The following is a 23927-nucleotide window of genomic DNA, read 5'->3' as shown; positions in this document are numbered from 1 at the left end:
GCCATGAAATTTCTGTTCTTGAAATACCCTAGTCAAGCCGGGCGGTGGTGGCGCATGCCTTTAATCCCAGCACTCGGGAGGCAGAGCCAGGTGGATCTCTGTGAGTTCGAGGCCAGCCTGGGCGACCAAGTGAGTTCCAGGAAAGGTGCAAAGCTACACAGAGAAACCCTGTCTCAAAAAACCAAAAAAAAACCAAAAAAAAACCAAAAAAAAAACCCTAGTCAAGAACAGAAAATGGTACAGAAGAAACATACAATAGTACTTGTATAATATTTCAAACAGAAAAACATGGTAAATAATTCAACAGTATGTATATATGTATTTCAACTAAACATAATCTAATAGAAAATTCTACTACCTTCACCATATTTACCTCTATACTATAGGAGAAGGAAGTTGTATTATAGAACAGTGTGAGGTATGATGATGATGATATATATAATCACTTAAATATCTTCAATGCTCATTCAACACCCTGCATTGATCATTGCTCTCTTGTTTACAAATTTTCGATGTGGAAATAATATTGAAAACAAAAAACAAAGCAGGGAAATCTGACCAATCAAGATTTAGTTTACAAACTCCATAGTAATCAGAGAAATAAAAGCTAAGCAACAATGGGATTCAGCATCAAAATTATCATATTAGCCAAAATAAGAAAGTCAAGTAATTAGAACATCAAAGCTTTAGGAAGTAGGACAACAGGGGTCTTCCTGATTACTGAAAGAAGTGAGAATTTAAAGAGCTACTCATGAGGGCATATAAAGGATTTTGGAAAATCAAATGTGTATAACTTGTGACAAGCAAACACTTTTCATAATGGATATATATATACATATATATATGTATATATATATAATGTCTAATATACATATTGGGGATTCCTATAAGCTGGAGGCAAATTGGTCGTGTGCATATTGGAGCAAAGGTAATTGAAGTTAGGAAATAATAACAGCCAGTTACTAAGAGCTTGCCAGCTTTCAAAGTTATATTAAATGATTTCTAAATTGTTAAGATAAATCTGTATCTGTCTATCTGTTCTTCCAGTGTTCAATGATATGTAGAGGATAGGTTGGAAACTCAAGAGTTAATGTAGCTCATGTCTATAGATGAAGAGCAAGCAGAATTCCTTCTGCTTCAGTGGCTCCAGTCTGTTCTTTTCTATAATTTCCAACTGTGTGGGTGAGGCCCAGCCATTTTATAGAAGACAAGCTGCTTTATTCATTCTACTGGGTTAAATGTTAATTGCATATTTAAAAATATTTTAAAGCAAAACCAATGTCAGTATTTGACCAAGTATCTGTGTACTATGACAGAGCTAAGGTGACATGTAGAATTAACCACCAGAGAGATGTCAAATGAAAATATTTGTGCTGTGAGTCTGAAAGAAATCAAATCTGTGACTCTGTGAAGCTTCTTTTAAAAACTTTCCCATTTTAAAAAGCAATGCACATGTAAGTATTAAAATCAAACAAATACATTCTTTTCATTTTAAGTAAAAAGAAAGAAAAGTAATCAAAATCCAGAACTTTAGGTCCAAAATTAATGTGTCAAAATTCATTATTCTGAACCTCACATAGCCATAAAATTGGAAAATACATAGTAAATGAGAACAAAATAATAGTGGCAACATAAGTACAACATATGTGAATAATTTTATCCTGGTATTTAGAAGACAAGTGGAAATACAATTGGCTAGGTTATTCTTGGTGATGGAAGCCCCACATCAGCAGATCTCTTCCCTTGATTATTGTGCCTCAATTCATCTTCTATCCCACTGTGTCTTCCTGCGTTCATCATCTCTCATCTCCTTTTCCCACTTTCTACTGTTCTTACTGATAAAAAGTGATTTCTAAATTTCTACCTCAAATAAGATCTTTTCCTGCTAATTCCCACTCATCTTAACTCTAATATAAAATTTGGCCTTGGTATATGCCTCTCCCCTGAGTCCCTTTCCACAAAGATCACCAAATATCTGAGTTGCCATGTTTAACATGGTCTAGTGGAGTCATTTATATTGTACCTTCTCATAATGAAATATTTGTGTCATATAAATGACTTCAAATGTTATCAAACTGATGATTGTAGAAATAGAGGGAATACTAAAAGATTATCAGATCCCAATCATGAATGTCATTTACTTTAGTCACTATATCTTCATGGAATGAAGAAAACCTGTACCTTAACCTAAGTCCCCAAAAGTCATCATTATGCTTTAGGCAGAAAATACTCATACAAGATCTGAGTAATTAAGATGAAGGATCAAAGATAATAGAACACTGAGTTATTTTAAATTTCTTTTCCAAAAGATTTAATTGTATTTCATTTCTTGATCACATGAATTCAAGAGACTGAAAGGGAAGGATAGGAGACAGAGAAACACAAAATTTGAGGTAAATTGAGTTGGTTACCCAATACCAAATGGTTTATCCTGAAAATATACATACCAACATTATATATAGACTGATTAGGTTGTACTCTTGTGTTTATAGATTCTTAAAAATAAATATTTATGTTTATATGATATATGTGCCTATTAAAAATTATTTATTTGGCCGGGCGGTGGTGGCGCACGCCTTTAATCCCAGCACTCGGGAGGCAGAGCCAGGCGGATTTCTGTGAGTTCGAGGCCAGCCTGGACTACCAAGTGAGTTCCAGGAAAGGCGTACAGCTACACAGAGAAACCCTGCCTCGAAAAACCAAAAATAAAAAAATTATTTTATATATATATATATATATATATATATATATATATATATATTCATACATTTACATATGGGAATATTTATCTGTGTGTGAGTGTGTGTGTGTGTGTGTGTGTGTGTGTGTGTGGGTGACAACAATTATTGAAAAAGAGTCTATGAATTTGGAAGAGAGTGAGGATGAGTATATGGAAGGAATTTGGAGGTAGGATATAGAGCAGGACATTATAAGATTACATTATGTCCCAAAACTAAAAAGTACTGAAAATAATAAAAATATTTTTCTCCTCTTGAGAAAATTAAGTATATTTTTAAAAACAGATTTTTAATTGTTTTTAATTTTTATCTTTTTATTGTTTTAAAAATATCTTTTTTTTCTTTCCACTTTGTTTTGTTTTATATTTTGTTTCATCATTTTTCTGTTATGTTCCAAATCACTAGCATTCCTGAAGTGGTTGTTTGACATTTCTAGATATTCATGAAAGAGCACAATTTGAAAATGTGAGACTCTCATTCTTTTAAGACTCACCTTAGAGATACAAATTTTACACAAGAACATATTGAAAATTATAAGAATACTAAATTAAAGAAAACAAAAATTTTAACTGATGGTTTTCTCAAAAGTAGTTAGTATTATTAGGCTATTTATTCTCACTATTCACACTCTTCAGTATCTTAGAGATAATTCCTTTGTCAGAAAAATCACTCTGTACCTCAAGAGAAACAACTGAGAACATCTCCTACCACTGGTGTCTGTTATGCCATCTGAACGGTTCACCTTCTTTTTGAGATTATTTATGCTTATAATGCTCTGCTAATTTTTGTTTTCTTTATTTAAACTCTAATATAATAAATGGAGTCACCACATTTTCCTATCCCTCAATTGACTCTCTTCCTGAATAAATTTTAGATTTTCGAGGCACCTGGGAGGTATCTTTCTATCTTGAAAATAGGCCCAGAGTATGTAATGAAAGGCATTAGACCTAACAGAAAGCCACAGAGAGGATGCAGCTTCTAAATCAAACTCATGCTTGAGATTCAGAATACCTTTCTTGCATAGTAACAACTCACCATCAAGTAGCTCTGTTGTTCAGAGCTGGGCCCTTGAAATCACTGGATATAAAGGGAACCCAATACACTATTTTTAACCTTTCTGACCTAAGACATAACATTTGATCTTGTGTTAAAATAAGTTCATGCTACTTACTTAAAAGAGAGAAAGAGAGAGAGAGAGAGAGAGAGAGAGAGAGAGAGAGAGAGAGAATGGGAAATAAAATGTAACATATATATTTTTCTTCATTTTAATGAAGCTTGAGTCAATTCATATAACCTAGAAAAGGTCCATAGTGAAGCACTACCACAAGTCATTCTTTTGCATCTTACGTTATCATCCTCCTCATATTGTTGACCAAAAACCCAACTTATTGTCATATATAAATTTCGAAGTTTCTTTTTTGACCTAATGTCAGTTGATGACATGACAAAATAACTTGTTAATTACTTTACTTCCTCCTAAATCATGTTTTATAATGGTAAAAATCTTTATCTGCCTTCCATATACTATTTTCCCGTCTACTAGCATAGAGTGTAGCAGAGATGTGATATGTATATGTTAAATGATTAAATACAGATCCTGGAGCTTACACTGCATAGATATAAGATTTTATGGGGAAAGATAAAAGTGAGAGATGTAACATAGGCTTTAACCAAAGTATATAAAGTTGAGCTTTGAATTCCAGAGAAGATATCTGGTGGAACTTAAGCCACGGATAAAATCTTCAATAATGAGGAAGATTTTCGAAGAAAATAAAAGTTTAAAAAGTTGTTACAAGACTGAAGCCAGGATAGAGGTGATGAAAGTACATAAAGGCAGAGCTTAGGAACTTGACTTTGTATTATAGGCTTTGGAAATCTGCTGAAATAGATTAAGCAGCTGAGATACTCAACTATTTATTTAAGAGTCAATATTCAAAGTTAATAGATTCTCTGGATTTATTTAAGAATGTATATCAACAGTATTTAAAAATAAACAGAAATTTGCTTATTTAATTTTTTGGATGAGAGACTACAATGAAAAAGAACTTCATACAGTGGATAAGATCCAATGAACCTAAATTAGAAAACATCATCATGCTTAGAATTTAATATAAATGAAAGTTTGGTAAATACAATTAAAGCCTGTTGAAATTTAAGACATCAGTGAGAAAAGATTGCATTTTCAGTGGACTATATTAGAAAGACAAAATATTTGAAATTTTCAGGCATAGTTGTATACTATTTAATCAGATACAATGATTTTTTATGCACAGATAATTTATTACATTGTCCCACCAAATAGATGGATATTTTTAATGACCTCCATCTTTCCCTTATCAAATTTAATTCTCATCAAACAATCTTGCAATCGCTTCTCAAAATCTCAATGATTCTCTCACAGCCCTGGAGAGTAGCCATTGTCAAGCTGCTCTCCCCATCTGGTCCTGGAACTTATTCAGGACTGTGAAGAAGTTGGAATAACAGGACGGTGTTAGTGGTTCAACACAAGGCAGAGCTTCATCAGGATTTGGCATCTCTGTAGACCACACCCTCACCCCGTATCTAAGTGCTTTTCATTGGCTCTTCTGGTAAACAAATTGGTTACATAACCAAGAGTTTTACCCTTGTTTTATGCAAGGAGGAATGGGGACTCAACAATGGGAAAGATATCTCAAGGGAAATGGGAAGTGGCACTGCTGGTTCTCATATCCTATCTCATGATTCAGCACTCTATGATTTGAAATCTATAGCTACCACACTGCAATATATTTTCCTTTGCCCCTTAGCCAACAAGAGTTATAAATAATATCACTCATTTAAACTATATAGCCATGTATATGCAAATTAATAAATATATATGTCTCCACACGTACACAGTAAATATATTTCTACATACATGCAAAAGAGGAAATACACATCCAATTCTAAATGTACGCACACAATATGCATATATGTATATATTTCCTATTAATAAGAAAGATATATTTTCATACTATAAAATTTAGTAAAATCTGAACACAAGCAAGCTTCATATATTTATGATTTATGTCATTTATATGATTTTTTCTTGAATTTTTACTTATATGTCATTTCATAAATTTAGAATAACATGTCATTAACATATTTTAAAACATTTAGTGTCATATTCTTATATGTAATCATAATTTATTGGATCACTTTCATGAACTGCTAGATTGTTATGTTCTTGGCAAATAGAAATAAGTGGCATATAAATAAATAGCATTATATATATTGATGTTTGCTTTTACAGTCTATTTATGGGACATCTCTGTAGAAATGTACTTTAAGATAAAATTACATCAAATGAGTGGGATAAGTCTGTGAGTGACATGAAAGAAGACTTACCTAGAATGCAGAGTCCCAGATTCTACCACATAAAATTTTGCATGACTGAACATCACAATAGTATCAGCACTCAGGGGCAGAGGCATGAGTTACACAGTTTCAGTGAGTATTGGCTACATAACAAGTTCAAAGCTGTTCTAAACTCCATTAGACTGTCTCAAAACAATAATAACAATTATCACCATTATTACACGTTGACCTTTAAAATACAAGTCAAATTTCTTAGTTATTTATCCCCTTCTACAGTTCATTTCCTGATAGTATACTATTTTTCTTTAAAAATTACTCAAAATATTTCTTTTATTTATTATTTTCTTATACAATACATCACAACCACAGCCTCTCCCTCACTCCATTCTAACCAACCCCTCTACACCCCCTCTACCCCAGACCCATTGCTCCTCTGATTTGCTTCAGAAAAGAGAAGGCTTCCCAGTGATACATTTATCTAACACTTGTTTAGTTTGATATATGGACTCTAGCTTACCTGGTTTTTTAATATTTAAATTTTTTGTCCAATATGTATAAATACTTAGCCAGTATCTACTTGTATGGCTTATTTTTTACCATCACGTCACTACCAAACAAATCATATAAGCAAATCCAAAATTCACCAAAAGAGAAACAGATTCCATTTTGTTTTATTGGAGAAGTTAAAAATTCACATTCTACCATTGTTCAATGTCTAATATAGGTGTGAACAGAAAAAATCAGTGGCTTTTGTAATATATTAAATTATGTTTATATTAATAAGTAGTTATCACTAACAAGCACTTTATACTTAATCATTTTGATAACCCCATGAATAAGTAAAATGGCATAATATTGTATTTTTAGAGAAATATGCGAGTCAAATAACAATGAATATTTTTGGGCAAGTTAAGTACATTTATCCAGGGTTTTATAATCTCTTGCATAGTAACTCTGAACTTACCAAACTAAATATCTTATCTTATATGGTATGTATTTTAAGTAGTTTGTAGTTTTAAACAACAAAATCCCAACAGTTAGTTTCTTACCAAACAAATATCCATTCATGTATTTATTATTTTCAAATGTTAAAATCACCACCACCAAAACTGCTACATGATTATAACTCTTATTCATATGTCAAAAATCATGCTGTAATTTTTGGGTTTTCAAGCCCTAATCTTATCTTACCCATGCCAGTATCACTGGGCCACTCCTCTGTTTTTAAATCTTTATACATATTCCTGTATTACCAAATTCATGAATGTAAGCCATATTTTACTTCACTTTTTAGTCTAATAAGTTATGGTCTTGAAAACTTTCAGACACTAAGTACTTCATAATTATGAATGAATTTTTACTGTTGTTTATTGTAAAAAAATGACTATTTTTTGATAAAGAAATAATAATTTGTTTTTTATATCCCCTAAAATGCTTCATTTTATCTTAGGCCTTAACACTTTCAGTGTTCACACAAGTGAACAAAGACCCAAGTTAAGGGTATGAATAAATAACTGTATACTTGAAGGCTTACTGGACACAGGTATGGATGTGACTGCATTTATACTAGAATCAAGGCATCCAAATTGACCTCTTCTGGAGGTAGATGTTTAATTCTTAGGAATTGAAACTCTATATCAGGTAAAACAAAGCACAAGATGGCTTGAATGCATAGGATTGGAAGGACAGAGAGGAAGGCTAAGGCCATATGTGACTAATGTAGCAGTGAATGTATGGGACCATGATCTGTTATAGCAATAGAATACTCAGATTAATATTCCTCCAATCTCAGAAGTGGACTATAAACCAATTCATGTTTCTAGAGACAATATTATAAGACACTATAAAAAATAGACACCCTTGCCGGGTGGTGGTTGTACATGCCTTTAATCCCAGCATTTGGGAGATAGAGCCGGGTGGATATATGTGAGTTTGAGTCCAGCCTGGTCTACAGAGCAAGATCCAGGACAGGTACCAAAACTATACAGACAAACCCTGTCTCAAAAAACCAACCAAACAAACAAAAAAAGCAGATACTGGCCATTCAAACTGTACATAAACAGGATTCAATACCTATTGATCTCTCAAAGGTAGCAATGGCCCAACCCTTAACATGGCTAACTAACAAACCAGTCTGGGTTATGCAGTAGCCTATGGCAAAAAAGAAACTACAAGCCTTAGAACAGCTGTTTAAGGAGCAATTAAATGGTCAACATATTGAAGAATCTGTCAGCCCTTGCAATTCTCCTGTGTTTGTTTTGAAAAAAAAAATATGGCCGGGCGGTGGTGGCACACGCCTTTAATCCCAGCACTCGGGAGGCAGAGCCAGGTGGATCTCTGTGAGTTCGAGGCCAGCCTGGTCTCCAAAGCGAGTTCCAGGAAAGGCGCAAAGCTACACAGAGAAACCCTGTCTCGAAACCCCCCACACACAAAAAAAAAAAAAAAGAAAAAGAAATATGGAAAATGGAGAGTGCTGACAGTTCTGAGAGCCATAAATAAAATAATTCACCCTATGGGTTGTAACAGTGAAGCTAGAGTTTTCCTGCCTGGCCCACGGTCAGGGCAAATCTCTCTCACCCGCCAGTCCCACAGCCACTCAGACCCAACCAAGTAAACACAGAGACTTATATTGCTTACAAACTGTATGGCCGTGGCAGGTTTCTTGCTAACTGTTCTTATAGCTTAAATTAATCCATTTCTATTAATCTATACCTTGCCACATGGCTCGTGGCTTACCGGCATCTTCACATGCGGCTTGTCATGGTGGCGGCTAGCAGTGTCTCTCTCACCCAGCTTCCTGTTCTCTCAATTTGCCTCTCTGTTAGTCCCGCCTATACTTCCTGCCTGGCCACTGGCCAATCGATTTATTTATTGACCAATCAGCAACACATTTGACATACAGACCATCCCACAGCATAACAGAATGGGATATCCTTGCCCTCTCTGTTACCTAAAGAATGGCCTATTATTGTCATTGATTTAAAAGACTGTTTACTTACTATACCTCTACAAGAAAAGGATAGAGAAAAATTTGCCTTCACAGAACCTATTTATAATAATTCTCAGCCAGTCAAGAGATATCAATGGAAGATTCTCTCACAGGGAATGTTAACTATCCCCACCCTGTGCCAATATTTCATGCAAAAACCATTGGAAATAATTCATGTACAATTTCCACAATCTATAATTTACCATTATATGGATGATATCTTATTAGCTGATCCAAACTTAGATACTTTAGAAAGCATGTTTGAAGAAGTAGAATTTTGCCTCACTGGGGATTACAAATTGCTCCTGAAAAAAATACAAAGAGGAGATTGTATTAATTATTTAGGATATAAGATAGATCTACAAAAAATTAGACCCCAAAAGGTACAACTGAGGGAAGATCAACCACAGACACTTAATGACTTTCAAAAATTGTTAGGAGACATTTCCAATTACTGCCCACTATTAGGATAACTAAAGATATACTAGTAAATTTGTCCAATACTCTAGAAGGGGACAAGGACTTAAATAGTTAAAGGTAGTCCAAGAGAATTATCAGTTGAATCTGAGAAGAAATTGGCTCTAGTAGAAAAGAAAATACAAGAGACACATGTAAATTGAGTTAATCCAGAGCTCAATTTCATTCTGTTTAAAATACCCTGTAGACTATCCCCTATAGGGATCTTAATGCAGAGGGCAAATATTATATTGGAATGGATATTTCTACCATGTAAACTGAGTAAGAAATTAAAGACATATGTGGAAGAGATTTCTGGTTTGATTTTAAAAGAAAAAAATATAAGACTTCGTCAATTGACAGTAATGGACCCAGCAGAAATTGTAGTACTTTTATCTACTGAATAAATCTCCTCTTTATGGAAAGATAATGAATATTAGCAAAGAGCTTGTAGTAATTTTTTGAAAAAAATTAACAACTGCTATCCCAAAAGCAAGAGAATAGAATTCAAATGTAAAATTATTTTTCTATTTCTGCTTAAGATAATTTGTAATTGATACAAATACAAAACTATACTTGTCATATTGTACATACCTATTTGAAATATTTTGTATATTCATACAAATATTAAATTATATTTATCATCCAGTATGTATGTTCTACCCCTGTTTAGGATATTTTGTATATTGATACATATTAAGGATATTGTTGTCATACTGCACTATACATTTCTACCTCTGATTAAGATATTTTGTATATTGTCACAAATCCAAGGTCATAGGTGGAATGAATACCCTATACACTCTATCTAATTCATATTCATTTGATCCACTAAGGACTTTTTTAATTATCAATTTTACTTGACTCATAGTAAGGGGACAATATTTGTAAACTCTTCAGTGTGATATTTTAACACATGCATCCATGATCAGACCAGGATAACTATCATAGTTAACAAACAATTTGTAGATTCTTTGTTAGGAAATATGTTGTGTTTGCTTAGGGGCTACATGAGCCACTTTTGTTCTAATCATTCTAAGGGAGCTAAACTAATATGGAAAACTATCACAACATAGTGCAGAAACTCAGCAACTTAATTTTCCTGTTGCTGTAATAAATTTTCCTGACAAAAGCAACTTGGGCCTATGCATTTTAGCTCACATTTTGGTGTTTCAGACCAACATGTTTGGGCAGAAAAAGTTTATGAGATCTGGATACATTTCATCCATAGCTAGAAAGCAGAGGGTGATGAATGTAGCTAGAGTTTTCCTGCCTCGCCCACAGTCAGGACAAATCTCTCTCACCTGCCAGTCCCACAGCCTCAGACCCAACCAAGTAAACACAGAGACTTATATTGGTTACAAACTGTATGGCCGTGGCAGGCTTCTTGCTAACTGTTCTTACAGCTTAAATTAATCCATTTCCATAAATCTGTACCTTGCCACATGGCTTGTGGCTTACCGGCATCTTCACATGCTGTTTGTCATCATGGCGGCTGGCAATTTCTCTCTGACTCGGCCTTCCACTTCCCAGCTTTATTCTCCTCCTTGTCCCGCCTACACTTCCTGCCTAGCCAATGGCCAATCAGTGTTTTATTTATTGACTAATCAGCAACACATTTGCCATACAGAACATCCCACAGCAGATGAAGGTCTAAATGTAGGTCACTTTCTCCTTTGAGTTCAGAGCAAGACCTAAATCCATGAAATAGTGTGCACCATCTACCCAACTCAAATAACTAAATCAAGATAATGCTTTACAGTTATTGATACAGGATAACCTAATCAACAAAATTCCTCAGAAGTCTGGGCAGTGGTGGCACACACTTTTAATCCTAGCACTTGGGAGGCAGAGGCAGGTGGATCTCTGTAAGTTTGAGGCCAGAGTGATCTACAGAGAGAGTTCCAGGACAGGCTCCAAAGCTACACAGAGAAACCCTGTCTTGAAAAAGCCAAACAAAATCCTTCAGAGGTCTATTTTTAAGCTCACCATGTTAGTAATTAATATTAATCATCAAAATGGGCTCCCTGGTTTTGACTGAATACCATAGGAAGATGATACAAAGTATGTGGACTACTTGGCTTGTTCAAATACTAATGCAGAGTCTGCACAGACATCTGCGTCCATTCAAAAATGAAATAATACTTTATCTGAATTCTATTCATCATAGAGGTGTCTTTGTAGATTCTGTTTTCTAGTAATTGCCTTTCTTGTCTCTTGCTCACATTATTTGGTACTACACTGGCTACTAAAACATAATCAAGATTTTTGTGATCGGATGTTTGTTGCAGAATCAAAGAATTGCTTGGCTTCAGCATTTTAAGAAATTGACAGGTTACCTGGGAAAATCTGGGGATTTGTGACAGCTGCTGATACAAATAACAGAGCCTTAGTACATTCAGCACATGACTATCAAAAATGCCTTAGATAATAATGTCTGAAACCAAATTATATAAAAGGTTGAACAAGCAAAATACTAGAACCAAGCAAGACTATTTACAGAGGAGTGAATCTCAATTGAAAGGTAGTTGGCTGTAGCAATCCCTAAGGTGCAACGGTGTCCATGGCTATAAAAGATGATGTGATATGTACATTTCACAAATTAGAGTGACATCAGGGAAATCATATTCTGGATCAATATATAACTCCAATATCTCAAGAAATGTTTTGCTTCCAAAGTTTGTGCTTAAGGTAGGCTATATAAGATACTGAGAAACAGAAAGATTGGGACAAAGTTTCAACAAATGATGAATTAATTTATATGTATGTTTTGTTAAGGATAGAGTCTTGGCAAGAAGGAAGATAGACATTATAAAGTCTTGGATACCACCTTGTGGGAGCAGAATGATTTCTGAATTTCCTTAGAGGGACTATAAATTTATGAAGACACTGGGCAGTTAAAGTGACATTTGTGCATAGAAAAAACATTCAGCTATTTTTTCTATTTTAATGCTTAGTTTATGTTCTATTGAATAACACTTTAGAAGTCAGTTTCCTCTGGTATTTAATTAATGAGTACAATTTTATTAATTAAATCCTTTAAAATAAATTAAGCAGCAATTATAAATTAAAATATCTAATAGAATAGTAAATGCACATTCATGTTGTCTAAAATAATAGCAGGAGGCTTATGACTGAGAACAACGTGCTCTTGACCCCATGTTAAAGATGGCAACACACATAAGAAAAGGTGCCCAACACTCATTAGAGATGCCAAGTGGCTGCACACTGACACCACACATTACTCTCTCTTCGGTTTTTAGAAGAAAGGTATAAGGCTAAAGAGAATTTATAGGAGCAGTGAATGGTTTTCCTCTGTAAATTTGCATATATTACATCAACTTTCCTGAGGGTTAGGAGGTACAGGTAGATTGGATACGTGGTAGATAAGAAGCACCTTAGTCAATTTCTACAGTCTTAATTAAATACCTGAGGGAATTTATTTAGAGTAAGACTGTACTTTAATGATGAGGAAAGTTGGAAGCCCATGTCATCCTTGACAGGACCTGGTGAGGACTGCTCTCTGCTTTGAAAATGGTGGTTTATTGTTGGTATCTCAAGATCCATGAGGTGGTAAGTACTGGGTGAGGACTAGACTTTGCTCTGAAGATGACATTTCTTGTTGCTTCTTCTGTAGGGAAGGAACATAGTGTCTAGACGGTGAAAAGAAAAGTGGTTGTGTAGTCCTTCCTTCATCAGTGAGTTCTTTTGTTCATTGTTCACATTGCAATTTTAACATATTTATATATTTATGCACATATGTTGCATATGTATATTTGGATGTAGAACTGCACAAACTGTAAGAATATAATGGTGTTTATGAGACACTTGGCTAGGTGAACTTGCCTGAATAATGATTAAATGATTAAATGATTAAAGAATTAATTTTAACAGTGTGATGATTTAAGTCTGTGTTAAAGATATATGGGAAGTATTTGTAAATAAAATCTTCTGAATTATCAATAGTAGGAAGGAAAAATAAAAATATAAACGAAATAAGATTGGGTATGAACTAATATTTGTAAAGTTGGAAAATGAGTAAAAGAAACTCCTCATTATGCTGTTTTGTTTAAACCTACACATTTACTTTTTTATTAAAATATTAAAAAATTTACACAAATAGACACCATGAAATTGAAAGTGAGAAAGGGGTCAGTATATGGGATGGACTGATGAGAGGAAAATAAATGAAAGAAATAATGTAAGTATATTATAACCCCAAAAAGTAAAAGAAATAATTAAATATTAAAATTAAAAACAAAATTACAAAAGTGTAAACTAAAACTAAGAAAATAATAGTAATAAATAATAAGAAGAATGTCATTCATTTACATGCACATGTCCAGGAACACATGAGTGTATCAACCATTTACAAATACAGAGATACCATAATACATATTAGAATGAATGTGGCATAGATGAGACTTTTACCTAATGCACATGTGCATTTCCCCCGAGATTCAGGACTTGAAGGTAGATTCTCATATAAGGTAGATTTAGCTTAGAAATGAAGGATGACATTGACTTGAACACTTAAGTAGTAAGAGCAGATATTGATAAGAATTTGTGTTGAACCAGGAAGTGGTGGCTAACACCTTTAATCCCAGCACTTGGCAGGCAGAAGCAGGTGGGTCTCTCTGCTGCAGAAGCTGAAAGAGAAGGACCATTTATGCTCTGTAGTTAGCTATGGAAACATAGTGAGATCCTGTTTCAAAATAGCAGTACCCCAAACTTTTAAATATGTCTGCAGTGCACATGCTCTATGCCTGTCATGATTCTTTACATCATGTCTGAATAACTCGATACATTTATAATGGTTATCCAACATTCTTAGTACATTTGTGTCTCACTTTGTAAATGCCATAAAGTTTTTATTTTTCTCTACTAACTCAAAAATCAAAGGGAGGCCGGGCAATGGTGGTGCACGCCTTTAATCCCAGCACTCGGGAGGCAGATCCAGGCAGATCTCTGTGAGTTCGAGGCCAGCCTGGTCTACAGAGTGAGATCCAGGAAAGGCGCAAAGCTACACAGACAAACCCTGTCTTGAAAAACAAATCAAAACAAAACAAAAAATCAAAGGGAGACTCTGGAGAACCCTTGCCTACTCTAAGTTTGTACTTCTGTTGTCTTACACGTTCCTCTCTTTTGTTAATGATGCTTTTGAATCTGTACTTGAACCCTTTTCTAATAACGAACTGTTCCAAATAAGCAAAGAGAGAAAGCAATAAAAACCAGTACTTATCTTAGAGTATGAAACACAGCACCATTGGTCTAATTGTAAATTCACCTCCTAAATCCATGGACAGTTACTAAAAAGAAAATCATTGTTCTTGTGTCTTTCATATTTATGTAAGACACAAACAAGAAGGCTCTGATTGGATTTATAAACAATTCGTGAGACTTTGGAGTATCTTTTACATGATGACTGGCTTTGAAATCTCCAGTGGTGGACAGCTGGATAGAAGATCCTGTGTGCCTTTTCTTAGCCATCACACTTTAGAGCTTGTTTTGGTGTGTTGTTTGGTGAGCAAGTACTCATGCGGTTAAAGTTCTGCCTCCCTGCTTTTGCCTGACATCATATTTGACAGATTTATAATGCACTTCTCTTTGTCCACAGTTTCTTAAACAAAGCTAGGGAAGAGACATGTTAAATGACTATACTCCAGACTTCTCCCAGAACATTCTCAGCAAATGTCCCTCATTCAAACGGACATTATTCTACTCAACAGCATTCATGTTTTTTGAACAGAATTTTTTGGATGTACATCCAATGAAAGTTTTTTCAGGATTATATTTTTAACGAAATATCCTCTTTTACATTGATTTCCATTCGTTACTATCAGTTTCATTCTTCAAATTACTATTCTATTAATGTTCTGACTTATGCTCAGACAATTCCCATAGTGAATATATAATTCCCCCAAAACCTATTTTAGTTGTTAATCTAGTTGTCTAGTATTTGCTCACCTGACTTATTCAAATTAGTCCTTCCTTCATTTACACTATTGGCATTCACTACATTCTCCATTTATCCTAAAATATTTTGCAACTGTACTTTCAGCAAATGTGTGTGCCATTTCTGCATAGTGATAGCATTTCATCAATATCTCTAAATATCAGCTGCTCTAAAGTTAGCTGAAACTCTTGATTTCTCTCCAAAGCATCATTGACTGGTACTACACTATTAAGTAGCATTTAATTGTTATGTTTGTGAGACAGAAATACATATAATAGGGATTCTTACAGGAATTATTAGACAAATCAAATGTAGTTTCTAAAAATAATTCATCTTATAGTTCTCCAGAAGGGTTTTAAATTATCAGTAAGCAAGTAAATTGGTCTATAACATGTGTATAGAAAACTAACTTCTTTAAGATATGCAAGGGAGTTTCTGATTTTTTCCTCTTCTCAGCTAATTGTATATTTAAGTTAGATTTAGATAATTGTTTGGTAAAGACTAATGTCAACTATTTGAAATAATTAGACTATTAAGAGTAATTACAAACCAAAAAAATCTCTTTCTTGGGGCCATTTACAACTATGATCAGATATTTTAAAGTAAATAGAGTTATTAAATTCCAAGTGAGAAATCTCTTAAAGTATACAATTAGAGGAAATAATCATAGGACAGAAAAAGGAGCAGCAGAAATGCTTTGAAGGTTATAGAACGTGATTCTAAAGAATAGTACATTCCTCTATTTTTATCATCTTGTCTTTGGGATTATTGTAAAACAAATATTTTCATTTTTCACTGAGGTTTCAAAATACTTTTTGTTAAATCCGGTTTTATAATTAAGAAGTATTGCAGGGAGTTACAAGGGTACAAATTCTAGTGTTACTGTAATTTTACTTAAAATTTTGTGTCTTTTTAAGGTCTAATTTTATTTGCTATACTGAACAAAAAATGGGATACAATGTAATGCAAAGTATAATAACTAAATCAGGATAATTAGTATACATCACATGAAATATCTGTTTCAAAATTCACTTTAATGGATGTTTTCATGTATAATATACTAGTATTAAGTACAGTCAATCTACTGAACAGTAGAACTGTAATATATTCCTGCTATTAAACAATACTTTGTATATGCAGATCAATCTCAACTTCTCCTGTCTACAAACCTGCCTTTTGCAGCTTTTCACAATCATTATTATAATCTCTACTCTGATCACGTTCTTTTAATTCCATATGTGATTTTTTTTAAATGTAGCAATTGTGCTGTGCCTGCCTTATTTCCCTTAATATATGTGCTTCAGATTAATGGATGATCGAAATGAAGGGAATTCACCTTTTTTTGGTGGAATATGATGCTGTTGTACATATGTAACACACAAAGTTTATCCTTTTAGTTGTCGTTGTTCATTTAGGTAGGCTCTACACTCTTCCTGTGTTCATCATGGGGCAGTAGACTCACAAGCATCACTTCAACTTCAACACTGTGATTTCATTCCCTTTGGGTATACACTAAGCAGAGGGATTGCTGGATCATATGGCGATTACAGATGTTAATGTTTGAAAACAGCTGACACATATTTTTCAATAAAAGGCTTCTTTTCTTTTCCCCCTTTTATTGAAAAGTTATTTTTATCATACAATATATCATGATTATAGCTTCCCCTCTCTTCCTATTCCTTCTGGTTACTCTCAATCCAAACCCACTCTGTTTTGTCTTTCACTAGAAAAAAACAGGTTTCTAACAGATAAGAACATAACAAAATAGAATAAAAATAAAATATAGTAGAATAACACTGAACTGAAAGCCGTAGTATGCAGACAGACATTCCTTTACCACCCACCAGTTCTGAAATAACTGACTCATGAGGCTAAATATGAATTATAAATGCTTGGTCAATAGCTCAGGCTTGTTACTAGCTATTTCTTACACTTAAATTTACCAATATTTCTTATCTATGCTTTGCTTGGCTTGGTATCTTTTCTCAGTATGGCATGCTGATCTTGCTTGACTGCTTATCCTCATGACTCACTTCTGACTCTTCCCTTCTTCCTGCAAGCATTCTCAATTTGATTGCCCCACCTAAACTTCCTGTATGGCTATTGGCCAATCAGCCTTTTACTAAACCAATTCAAATGACAAATCTTTACAGTGTACAAAAGGATTATTTCACAGCAATAATATATATGTAGAGGACCTGGTGCAGAGTGTTCAGGGCCTGTGTTTTCTCCTTCAGTCTCTGTGAGTTCATATGAACTTTGCTCAGTTTATTCAGAAAGCCTTTTTCTCCAGGTGTCCTACATCCCATTAAGCTCTTAGATTCTTTCTGCTTCTTCCACAGGGTTTCATGAGCTCTGATGGGAAAAATTTGATGGAGACACTTCATTGAGTGCTGAGTATTTCAAAGTCTCTCTCTCGCTCTGCTTAATGTCTGGCTGTGGGTCTCTGAATTGATTCCTATCTACTGCAGGAGGAAGCTGTTCTAATAATGGCTGAATATGACACTTATCTATGAATGTAACAAAATATCATTAGAAATCATTTTATAGCTACTTTTTCTTTTATGCCCAATAGTGTTTGATTTTACCCTGGGTTTGTATGTTATCTAGTCTTTGGCTCTTGGTCAACCAAGCAGTGTTGGGTACCAGTTACATCTCATCAAGTGGTCCTTAAGTAAAATCATACATTGGTTGGCTCTCCCACAAGCTTTGTGTCTCTATTTCCCTAGCATGTTTTGCAGGAAGGACAGCATTGTAGATCAAAGGATCTATGGCTAAGTTGCTATTACATTTCTATATTGCTAACCTGGAGAGTACCCTCCCACAGCAAAGTCACTAGAAAGTAGGAATGGTGGATCTATGTAAACTCCACCTTTACCTCTACATGTTCAATGAGTTGTGTGGATTATGTCTTCAGCAATGGGGACTTTATTTAAGATTTTGGAGAGCAAGATACTGTCCTGTGTTGTTTGGAGATTTCCGTGGGACCCCATTGGCCAAAAACTGAATTGGATGTGATCTAATTCTGGTACTAAAAGCTTAGTTTGGTGAAAAGAAATTGCCAAATTGGGACTCTGTTTCCTCCATTATTTGAAGAATTCATTATGGTTGCCTTCATACATTTTAGGAAGTTTAGACTACACCAGATTTCCATAACACCATTCAAATGCCCCTAAATTCTAATATTCTCACTTGATTTTTTCCTCAAACCCATCTCCACTCTACCTATCCACTTGATCCTCCTGTTCCTATTACATGCCATTCCCAGTCTACCCATAAAAGCCTAGTCTATTTTAACATCCTAGGGAGATCCATGTCCCCTCTCTAATTCCTTCCTCTACACTTATATATGTGACAAATATAACTAGGATGTATAGAGTGAAAAAGATCTAAACATTGACTTGTATAATTTTCCTTTAAAGAAGAAATTTGAACATAATCCAAAGTGAGAAAGTGATCATGCAGAATTTGAATCTACAGTGATCCCTGTAGAGAAAATAATGTACATTTTTTGAATTAGTGAATTATGTGGAATGTAGAATGAATAACAATGAGACCAGATGTCATGAGCAGAAATTTTGATGTAAAATATTTTTGTATTTTATATTTAATGCTAAAAAAATGTTTGAAAATTTACTAATGGAAAAATGTTGTGATGTATTGTGAACCCCAATAAAACTTATCTGGGGATCAGAGGACAGAACCAGCCAATAGATTAGACATAGTGGCCAGACAATGATGGCACACACCCTTCATCATATCAATCAGGAGACAGAGAATGCTTTGGATCTCTGTGAGATCAAAGCCACACTGGGAACAGAGACAGGCATGGTGGCACACACCTTTGTTGCTCTGGAATTAGTACCCCCATTGAAGGTTCCGTGACTGTCACTCCTACAAGACGGGACCATGGCAGGAGCCCTTAAGACTCAAGATCCGGATGTGTCAGCTCTCTTGGTTCCTGGATCCTGAACGCTGGAGGTAGACCAAACAGAGTTCTCCAGAGAACACTTCTAGACTGTGCTACACCTTTCCTGGACCCTGTAACCTATCCCTTTACTTGTAAGTTACCCCACAAAATAAACCTCCCTTTTAACTACTTAGAGTTGCCTTAATACTACAACCAATATCTGGCACCTAACATGGGGCAAAAACCCATGACCCTGAGATTAAGAGTCTCATGCTCTACTGACTGAGTTAGCTAGGCTGGTACCAGGCAATACACCTTTAATCCCAACACTTGAGATCTCATGTCTTTGCTTGGGAAGCACACACACTTTTAAGCCTGGGATGTAAGATAGCAGGGAAGAAAAAAGGTATATAAGGTCTGAGGAAACAGAAACTCGTTCTCTTGAGACTGAGGATTTCTTAGAGGTAAGAAATTGTGGCTGGTTGTTAGTTTCTTTAATCTTTCAACTTTCATCCCAATTTCTGACTCTGGAGTTTATTTTTATTAATAAGACCATTTAGCAATTCGTGTTACAGAAAAAGACCTCATCAGACTTATATTTCCCAAAATCATTGACTATAATATGGAAAACAGTCATTTGGAAACCAGAGGCAAAAATATGTTTGGAGGGAATTTTAGTACAGCAAGTTAATCATGCTTTTTTAAAATCACTTTGATACATTGAAAAGGCAGCAAAAATGAAATTTGTGGAGAGCTTATACATGAGGATTAAGGACTAAGATGTCAAAAACGTGTATTGTAGAGCTGAAAATTGTGAGGTTACAGTGTGATGTATTGTTATGAAATCATTGACTATGACAGGTAAGAGGAAACAAATTGTTGGTATGATATTTAATCTACTTTAAAAAATAGTTATGATTCACTCATATCTGTAGTCAGAAGTTTTTGCAGGTCCTGCCTGCCCACCCAAACCCCCACAGGCCTGCAGTCACTTATAAAATAATCATTCAGATGCTTAATATTAATTATAACTGCTCAGTTATTAGCTCAGGATCATTAATGACTAGTTCTTACACTTAAATTAACCCATTATTCTTATCTATGTTTAGCCATGTGGCTTGGTACCTTTACACAGTTCTGCCTTGACATCTTGTTCCTCTGTGTCTAGCTGGTGACCCTCAGCCTTTCCTCTTCCCAGAATTCTTCTCATCTGCTCACCCCATCCATTCTTCCTGCCTGGCTACTGGTCAATCAGCATTTTATTTATCAACCAATCAGAACAACACATACACAGCATACAGAATGCCATCCCACAGCACATATCCAATGTCTTTCTCACTGTTTAAATAATGCATCAAGATTGCTTTAGTGATACTAATTTGAATGTTCATTTAACTATAGGCTATATGGTGTTATATATATTTCACATCTACCTTTGGTAGAAGGTCTGATGATTGAGAGTCTGGAGACAAAATTAAAAACAAGATAAATGAGATTAATGTCACTGGATAAATTCATATGTTACAGGAAAGTTTCAGAAAAAGATTAAGAAAATAAGATATCAAAACCTAAGTAAATGAGGTACTTCAAAGAGTAGGGAGTGGTATACAGTGTCTTCTTTCTGATATCAATGAGATTGTGCCATTGGACTTGACAATTGGGAATTATTGATTATCTTAGTTGTAATGGTTTCAGGAGAATGTCTAGAATAAATCTTGAGCAAGTAAAGCTTAGTATTGGCAGAAGATTAGACAAGAATCTGCATTCAGATATTCCTTTCAAGGAACTTAACAACACAGGAAAGGATGCTACTAGGATTTTGATCGAGTTGCAGGCAGAGAACATTAGTTTTATTTTATTGTTGCTCATTGTTTAAAATTTTTTTCTGCATGATGAGAAACATTTTTGTGTGTCTGCTCTGAGGATGACTCAATTGGAGAAAGACTGATGAATTAAGATGGGGAATAGGGGGAAAAGTTACATATCTGTAGGAATTATAGAGCAGTGTAGTTATTTTATTATATTCTATAAATGTTTGCCTCTCTTTTTCATTAACCTATCTTAGTTTTAGTTTTCTAAAAGGTAAGAGAATATTTTCCTGTGTTTTCAATTTGTGTATGACTGGATGAATTAATATCTGTAAATGAAAGGAATTTCAAGAGACTCTCTTTGACCATATTTACTTCCACATGGCTATGAAATAAGAGAATAAATGTCCTTGAATAGGATATATTTTGAAATTCCGTATCAGAGTCAACTCCAAATGGAGTATAACTCAGAACTATTCCAACCAAAGACCATGCCTAGTTACAACATTTTTTTTAGCAAATCCTGGATCAACCAAACTATAGCATTCTTTTAGATGCCTGAGTGGTAATAATAACACTGTTGGTTTTAGCCATAAAGTTCTGAGTGATTTATTACAGAAGGAAAGCTTACTGATACAAGATCGATCATACAAATGGAGATGACAGCCTTAGGAAAGACTGGCTACTTGACCCATTGTAATAGAAGGAAGACAAATTGTATGAGTTTAGTTGGCTGAAGATAAGCTAGTAAGATACTTGGTTGTACTTTATAAAAGCTGTTTTTTGAAGGAATAGGTTTCTCCATCATATACAAAGCAAGAGAGAGAGGGAAAGTGTCAATTGTGGGAGTATGAGAAAGCAAGAAATATTACCAAGGAATATAGTAGTGAATCAACTCGAGAAAAGTGTCATGTTTTCAAGAAGCATCAACGAACAAAATTAATGATCCAGGCCATCTCTTTGCAGTAAGCATAGCTTCATGTGACTCTACTTACCTCCTGCTGCTCTGATATAGAAGAGGATGGAAACAGGATTTTTTACTGTATTATTTTGTAATATGCAATGGAAAATAATATAGAGCAAACATTGTAGTCAAGTAATGATGATTACAATAGTGATTGTTGGCAGTAGCAAAAAGATATTTAGGATAATAATGTCACCATTGAAGTAATACAGTGGTTAGTTTTCAAATGTTAAAAGAAACTCACTTAAAATATAAGAAGTTACATTTAAATGGTACAATATTCATAAGGGAAGAAGGAGAGAGAAGATAATGGGGACAAGAAAGATGAGAGTAAAGATAAAGGAGAGGGAAAAGTTTTTTTTATGGTTGATTCTGTCTATAGTTATAGGACTTGGGGTCAAGACTTCAAGTTCAATGCAAGCTGGGCCACATAGTATAGCTGAATCTATATTATATTACATGATGATCTCTCAGAACATGAAAAGCTCACATATACAGACATGCAGAGAGAGACAGAGGGACAGAGACAGAGACAGAAGGACAAAGAGGTGTACCTGTGATGCTCCATTGAAGTGTTTACCTAATTATTCTTTATCAGTAAAAACTAGGGAGTCAGATATGGGCATAAGAAACTGATCAAAGAAGCATCAGGGAAGTGACCAGTGACCTCTTATCTCTGTTGTTCTTCCATCTAAAAAGGCCAAGACCCTCTTTAAGCCCCACCCTATTACTTCCTATTTTTATCTATTGCAGTCCTGTAAAATCTCTATAGTTCATTTTGGTCTGTCTTGAGAGTGTCAGAATGCAGTCAAAATATCACATAACATTTCCCCCTTTTTTGTATAAATAAAAAAGGAAGGCTTTAACTCTGACACAAAATGCATAACATAATGCACTACATAATGTAAGAATAATTATCAGGTAAGAATTGCATTTACAATGTCCAGTCCATTTACCGTTGGCAAATTCAGAGAAAATACTGTATTATTTGTCCCATTTTGGAGAGCCCAAAGTTTTCTACCCAATTCACCTCCTATTCTTACTTGTATTCCCAACCAAAAACTATCCTTTTATATTTCTCAACCTTATATACTTTACACCCCTTTTGTGAACTTCTTTTCTGAATTTAGTGTCAAGAAAAACTATAAATATAAATATCTAGTCTTCAACTCCATCAGAGACCCCAGAAGAATATAATTTAACCTGAGTAAACAGAAGTACAAAGCAAATAGCTTCCAAAACTATAGAAATGACAGAAACAGCGGACTGCCTGAACAGTCATCATGTTTTTGTTTTTGTTTTTGTTTTTGTTTTCTGTAATGTTGGGGCATCCATCTTCCACCTACAGGCCTAGAATATCTTATAGACTTTTGTGTGAAGCAGGCAATTTTGAAGGACTGTCCCAACTTGTCTAGCCAAAGTTTGGCAGTCATTTGCTTTTGTGTCCTGCTTGTACAATTTGGACAGCATACTGTCAACTGTCAAGGCAGGGGCAGTGAATAATGGGAAAGCTTAGGACTTACCTGAAGTTCTGGCTGGAGTAGTGCATGAGGCTGGACCATCTTAGCTAGCTGCCTTGACATGGTGCTGAGCAGTTTGTATTCCAAAATTGATCTGCAGGTGGTGCTTTTCAGGTTAGTGTCATTACCACAATCCAGGTGAAATCATTGTCATGGAGCACCATCATCCTTTTGAGGACTTCAAATTCACTGTTAGGAATTGGTACAGTTCACTGAAGAAAATTTGAACATTTTAAATGACATATGCAGC

General features: G+C 34.7%; 1 protein-coding gene across 1 annotated transcript in view; it reads right to left on the bottom strand.

Annotated features, from left to right (window-relative positions):
* The window catches only part of LOC131896413 (protein phosphatase 1 regulatory subunit 15B-like), a 31981-nt gene extending 8262 nt beyond the window's left edge, over positions 1–23719 (bottom strand). The window contains 1 exon segment of the mRNA XM_059247024.1: positions 23681–23719. Coding sequence (XP_059103007.1) covers positions 23681–23719 — 39 coding nt within the window.
* Positions 23720–23927: the final 208 nt, after the last annotated feature.

This window comes from Peromyscus eremicus, chromosome 20 (genome assembly GCF_949786415.1).
Source record: "Peromyscus eremicus chromosome 20, PerEre_H2_v1, whole genome shotgun sequence".
Lineage (NCBI taxonomy): Eukaryota > Metazoa > Chordata > Mammalia > Rodentia > Cricetidae > Peromyscus > Peromyscus eremicus.
This window is presented reverse-complemented; position numbering and strand designations above follow the sequence as displayed.